The sequence below is a fragment of the Helianthus annuus genome, chromosome 13 (genome assembly GCF_002127325.2).
Source record: "Helianthus annuus cultivar XRQ/B chromosome 13, HanXRQr2.0-SUNRISE, whole genome shotgun sequence".
Classification (NCBI taxonomy): Eukaryota; Viridiplantae; Streptophyta; class Magnoliopsida; order Asterales; family Asteraceae; genus Helianthus; species Helianthus annuus.
In genome coordinates, this window is record NC_035445.2 from 110,162,864 (window position 1) to 110,170,015 (window position 7,152).

Here is a 7,152-nt window from a genome sequence, read left to right on the forward strand (position 1 = left end):
TTAAATCTCCACCACCACTTCGAAAACATTGCTAGGTTAGCGTCACGAAGTGATCCAAATCCTAAACCGCCATATTCAATTGGAGCTATAACCTTTTCCCATGCCATCCATCTCATATAAGAGTTATCGTCCGATCCACCCCAAAAGAATACCCTTCTCAATCTTTCCAATATATCAAGTACTTTTGTCGTGGCTTTATACCAAGAAAAGAAATAGGTCGGTAACGAGTTCAAAACCGATTTGAGTAATGTGATTCTATCGCCATAGGAAAGATGTTTTGCTTTCCGAAGCGATAACCGGTTTTTAAACACATCTATTACCGATTTCGAATTACGAATAAGATTCATGTTGGCCCCCACCACCAAACCCAAGTGTTTGAAAGGAAGAGAACCTCTTTTACATCCCAAAATATCCGCCATCCGTTGCACCTCTACTTCGTCTACCCCAACCCCAAACAAACAACACTTAGCAAGATTCACTTTCAACCCCGAGACCAAATGAAAGCACCTCAAAATTCTGCTAAATTAAGTGAATTCTCACTCAACCATTCCCCAAGAAACACAACATCATCCGCATAAATAAGGTGAGATAGTACCGGACCGTTGGACGTACATCGCAAACCGCTAAAAATTCCTTCCCACATGGCCTTTTTCATAATTCCCGTAAGCGCCTCTATGGCTAAGACGAACAAGAATGGGGACAACGGGTCTCCTTGACGCAACCCACGAGAACACTCGAACTCCATGGTTGGTGAACCATTAACCAAAATCGATGCCCTAGATGAGACAAGAGTCGCCATAATCCATCCCCTCCATCGGTCCGGGAAATTCATTTGAGCCCTAATCGAATCTAAATACTTCCAATTTAGAGAATCATAAGCTTTATTAATATCAATCTTAAAAATCGTACCCGATTTCTTTGCTTTCTTCATCCAAGCTATAGCTTCATTAAGGATCAAGGGTCCATCCGATATGTTTCTCCCGGCCAAGAAGGCAGACTGTTCTTCCGACACTGACTTTCCAACCACTTTCCTGAGCTGATTTACCAAAACCTTCGAAATAGCTTTGTTCACTACTCCGATCAAACTAATGGGTATTCGATGGGGATGAAGGGTCTTTAACCTTCAGAACTAGAGCAATAAACGAGGACATACAGCACCTGTTAATGGAACCGTTGACATAAAATTCATGGAATAACCTAAGAAAATCGCCTTGAAAAAGATCCTAGTTCTTTTTGATGAATTTAAAATTGAAGCCATCCGGGCCCGGAGCCCGATCACCAACAGATCCCCAAATTGCTTCTTTTATTTCAACTGCTGAAAATGGCTCAACAAGGATGTCGGCTTCTACTGCCGAGAGAGTAGCCAGATTGTGGCAATTAATGACAGGCCTAGAAACCATTGGTTCCACAAACTGATTCGAGAAAAATTCAAAAAAGGCTTCTTTTATTACCACCGGATTCGAAATCCAGGCACCATTAACCATGAGGCCATTAATACGGTTATTACTAATACTGGAATTAATAACGTTATGATAAAAGGCAGAATATTCGTCGCCATCAAGTGCCCACCTAGCTCGGGATTTTTGTCTAGCATCTGAATGCTTTCTACGATCTACTTCCAATACAGTATTAATACATTCGGCTTTTTCATGCAATTCCCCCTCCTCCAAAGCTCTCTCCTCGGCCATCCGTTCTAGAATACTAATACGTTTCTTTGTATCCAAGTAGACCCCTTCGGATGTTTCTCGTTCAACTTTTAACCAGGCTTTGATGTGGTTTTTCAACCATCTTAGCTTTACTGCTAGAGCCATATCCGCTGGCCGTTAAACACAAAATTCAGGCACATTTGTTTCACTAAATCCATAAAGCCCGGTATCTCCATCCATGAATTAAAACACTGAAAAGGGATATGACCAAAGTCCGAGGGAACAGTGGATAATAAAATAGGTCTACGGTCAGACGCATCACGATTAAGTGCCAATACCGACGCCGTTGGCCATCTCTCCATAAATCCAAAGCAAACAAGGAACCGATCCAGCTTGCTCAACTTGTTACTACGATCAGAAATATACGTAAATTTGCCGCCCCCCATATGGTATTTGCTAAGACCCACGACTAAGATAAACTTGTTAAAGGACTCCGCATTAGACGCAATGTATTCAGAATTGAACCTTTCCGTCTCGTCTCTAACTTCGTTAAAATCCCCCATGAAAACCCATAAACCTTGCATTGAATTCTTTATTACCACTAGCTTATCCATATATACCTTCTCACAGAAGCATCATTTGAAGCGTAAATATTCACCAAATTAATCCAAATGCCTAATTGGTTCAAGGATCCAGACACAGCTAAAAAATAATGGTCTTTAATCACATTATCACAAGAAAACATACCCGGGTTCCATAGACAAGCAAGCCCCTCGGATCTACCCTCTGCATTAACAACTTCCAAGTGATAAGCTGATCGACCCCAAAATCCGTTGAACATGAAGTTAGACGATGCCCCCAGCTTAGTTTCTTGGATAGCCAAAAAGTGAACACCGTAAGAAGTCTTGATTCCCCTAATCCAGTCTATTTTACGGGAATCCCGTACCCCCCTTAAGAATAGAAAATTCATTGTAAACCAGTAGTTGCACCTTCATCTTGAATAAGAGATCTAGTCGCTTCTTCAAATCCTTGCAGATAAATACCCAATTTGGAACCTACCTATGCAGTCGCTTAAACTTCTTCACTGACATTCGGGTATACAGGGACATAGTCGCCGGGATCCGGGGAAAGCTCCACTTCCACATCCGGTTGCCCCATCGGCAACTCATGGTTCCTACCGTCAATTGGTTGAGACGTCGGTTGCAAGTGGAATACTCCACCAACAGGTTAACCACTAATTGACCCAGTATCCGATGTAGGCCGATTAAGGTCAAAAGAAAAATCACCAGGGTTTGGGTTTTGGTAGAAGCTTCTAATAGCTGGGCCTTGCATAGACCCAGAAGAAGGTGGGCTCATGTTGGCCCTGTTTCTCTTACCAAGCCTAGCAAGGGGAGTTGGGCCATCCTGATTCAACTGGTCTAATAAGCCATTAAAATTCACTTCCCGTTGATGGGGACCACCATCAAATGTCCCCGCAGCCACATTTACTGTTTCCAGAGTGACATTATTTAATTCCTTAGGAATAGAAGGTTCCCCATGCAACTCATGTAACGACCTTCCAGAATCCAACCTTCCGTATACCGGCGACTGATCGTTACCCGGTTCCATATGAGGTTCCGATGACGAACGGACTTCTATCTCCGGCGCCGGCATATTAACTTTCGGTGACCTGATTTCACCTTCCTCAGCCTCGTCTTCCATGTTACAATCATCCTCACCTCTGCCGTCAAAAGAGCATGCATCGGATTCTTCTGGTGACTTATTATCCAAATCCACATCCAATGAAGAATTGTCTCCATCCAGTTCAGGCTTCCAAGCGGCAACATCCTCGACTACCTATACGACGAATCTCCTTTCCTCCTAGTTCAGCACCACCGTCTCCTCAATTCTCTTACCAAGGGGGACCAGCACCAGAACCGAGCATTCTGAATTATCCGATTCTAACCATGAAAAGTCGATTCCTGCACAACCTTACCAAAGAGCCCCCCCAATCTGATCAAATATCGAGTTATCTATAAGCTTGACCGAAACACCAGAAATTCGGAGAGACACAACTCGTTCAGTAGGCAGATCTTCCCCCTTCCATACGTGGAACCGGCTAAAAGCTTTGGACAAACTCTCCGAATTATTCGTCATGATATCCTTTACCCTCCCTGGATCGCCAAGAGTTAGTAAAACGCTAAGGCCACCCACATAAGATAATCCAAAATTACTCAGTCCACTCCTTCTGAAGATACTGTTCATGTTATTAAGACGTAGAGGTCCCTAACGACTCCATGAATAGACCGATTTATACAGTGCAATGGGTATTTGGATCCTTTGTTATTAATCGAGATCACTTTAGCGCCTGTGTTATGCTCTTGACCATCCATTTGGAATAAACTAGCATAGGATTTACCTTCCTGAACTGTCGCCTTCCAGGAAAAGACGCCATTATTATTTGAAGGAGCCATATAGGTTGGTTCCTTCGGTCTCCAAGTTTTTTCTCCGACTATTTTAGATGTGTAAATGAATTTCTTGTGATTCTTATCATATTTGGCCAGCGAAACCGACACCTCTGCTTCAAGGATCTTTACCATATTCATGGCCGCCAAGTTTATATCCACATCCTCTACTCCCACGTATCTAATGAACCCAAAGCTATTACCTCTTTTATCTTTCTTACGGCCCACATAAGCGTCTGACACAAAGCCATATGGCTGGAAAGCCCTCCACAGTATCATCTTTGTCGACCGATCAGGCAGATTTTGAACAATGAAAGTCATTTCCACTCCATTGCCATGACTCTTCCTTTGCTTTTGGTACTACACCTCTGTCCATGGGCCATCACCACTGTTATCTACACCCCCCATCCCGGCTTACGAGGTTTGACCCAAATTCATTAAGACACAACCAAAAAGATAAGAATTTTATGTTATGTTCCTGTTGTGTCTAAAACATTCATACAAACCTGGTTAAAAAATATATCTACATGTGTGGAGAAAGTGTCTAGATCTTATATAAAGTTGTACTTCGATTAAAAGTTTACGATTTACAGGGCCGGCCCGTAAGGGGTGCAGGGTGGGCTACGACACAAGGCCCAAACCCACCGAGGGCCCAAATCTTTTTAATTTTGATAGAATTTACGTTGTACAAGATATAATATATATGCATTTAATTAAGAGATAACATAAATGAGCCTTTGTACTAGTAGTTATTGCTTTGCTTAAATAACAATGAGACCCGGGTTCTACTCCTAGCATCTCCAAATTCTTTATTTTAGCTTCTTCTTCTTTTTTTTTTTTTTTTTTGGCAATTAATGTTTAATATTGTCAACTACATCTTTACCTTTAATTAATAAATTACTTTCTAAACTTAGCTAAAAATAATTATTTAAATTACATCCACATAAATCTTAGTGATTGTTAAGTTTATATTAAATGGAGATTTTCGAATAGGACCCAAATTTTTTATCTTGTATAGGGTCATAATTTTGTTTGTGATTTTCAAAGACGGCCCTGACGATTTATACCAGTCTCATTCTACGGTGCTAATACGTGATTTAGTGCATCTAAAACAAACCTATCAATCATTTTGAATTTAACTTTTAATCTCATTTATTATCTCAACTTAAATTGATCTTTAATTGTAACTATACAACTTGGAAAATACGTTATAATGAGCGTTACATATTGTCAACATTTATAATTTTGGGAGTAACATGGTTACAATGTAGTTTTCAAATATAAAGACAAGTTTGACCTTCCTTCCTATATAGCAAAGTTAATTGACTGATTCCAAGGTCTTTTAAGTATTTCTGTAAGCATTGAATAAAGTAAGTATAAAAAGTCAAATCGTGTTTATGATCTAAAACAAGAGAAATGTGACTTTGAAAGTGTATATTATAACTTTTCCACATCTTGCATTAGAAGTTGGCCTATCTTGTATATTACTTTAAGTCACACATTTTACTCAATAGATTATGATGGTGTATAAACGGTCCGTGGTATTGTTTGCGGGTCTGTGGATCGACCAAGTATGAACCCAGAAACTTTACATGAACCTAAAATGTGTGTCCAACACAACACTTGAACCTCAACCTGATTTGTATATCCATAGTTTTACCAAAATAATTTTATTTTATTTTATTTTTTTCACAACACTTGAGCCTCCTTGCCTTCTGAGTCTCCTCTTGTGGTAGAGCCCGATTGTGTGCTCGGGTGTATTAAATCTTTCCCTAAAGGTACGTCGTGCGGGAGAGACGGTTTAAGGGCCCAACATATTTTAGATGCTTTTTGTGGGGAGGGGTCTGTGATTGCTGATAGCCTGCTTAGGGCTACTTCAGCTATGGTTAAATTATGCTTGGGGGGGAGGTGCCCGAGGAGTCTTGCGGAGTTTGTCGCTTCTGCTCCTCTTACACCTCTTCTCAAACCGGATAATGGGATTAGGCCTATCGCTGTTGGGTCGATTTTGAGGAGGGTGATCTCCAAGGTGGCCATGAAAGGTGTTGGGAAGGAGATGGCCAAATACCTTGGTGATTTCCAGTTTGGGGTAGGTATTCCGTGTGGGGCAGAGGCCGTTCTTCATAGTGCGAATAGGTTCCTTAATGAGTACCACCAAGATGGGTCTCTTGCTATGCTTACTGTTGATTTTTCGAACGCTTTTAATTTGGTTGACAGGACAGCCCTACTGTACGAGGTAAGGAAAAGGTGTCCTTCTATTTCTACGTGGGTCGATTTTTTATATGGTCAACCAGCTAGATTATATGTGGGGGATGAGTTTATTTGGTCTACTACTGGTGTTCAGCAGGGGGACCCCTTGGGGCCCCTCCTTTTTGCCCTTGTTCTACACCCCCTTGTTCACCGAATAAGGGATCGCTGCAATCTTCTCTTTCACGCCTGGTACCTAGATGACGGAACGCTTATTGGAGATGCCACCCAAGTGGCTAATGCTTTAGAGGTCATCAGAGCTGAGGGTCCTTCCTTAGGGCTTCAACTTAATATAAAGAAAACTGAAGTTTTCTGGCCAACTTGCAATGGTGTAAAGGTTCAGGAGGGCTTATTCCCTCGGGGGATTGGGAGGCCGTTGCTGGGTGTGAAACTCCTGGGGGGTGTCGTTAGTCGTGATGCAGAGTTTATTAGTAGTATGGCTCTTAAAAGAGCGAACTGTGCAGTCGAGCTGATGAGGTGCCTTAAACGCCTACGGGACCCTCAGAGTGAGCTCCTCTTGCTTCGTTCTTGTATGGGTGTTGCTAAATTACTGCTTGGTCTTCGAACGTGTCAACCTTCTTTGGTCGGGGGAGCTGTCTCTGTTTTTGATGAAGGCCTCCGGGGAGCATTAGAGGATATTGTTGTTTGTGGGGGTGCCTTTTTTGGAGATCTCCAGTGGAGGTTGGCTTCTCTCCCGACCCGGTTCGGAGGCTTAGGGATTTGTACGGCCGAGGATGCCTCTTCATATGCATTCGTGGCTTCAAGGGCCCAATCTTGGGGTTTACAAGACCACATACTCCGAGAATGTGGTGGGGATG

At 42.1% G+C, this 7,152-nt stretch overlaps 1 protein-coding gene across 1 annotated transcript; it reads right to left on the reverse strand.

The window, feature by feature from the left end:
• Positions 1-1,223: 1,223 nt before the first annotated feature.
• On the reverse strand, positions 1,224-2,804 carry LOC110901483. The gene is made up of 3 exons (XM_022148310.1): positions 2,736-2,804; positions 1,954-2,266; positions 1,224-1,816 (listed from the first exon to the last, which is right to left on the reverse strand). The coding sequence occupies exons 1-3, from the start codon at positions 2,802-2,804 to the stop codon at positions 1,224-1,226; spliced, it is 975 nt and encodes a 324-aa protein (XP_022004002.1).
• Between the last annotated feature and the right edge of the window lie 4,348 nt (positions 2,805-7,152).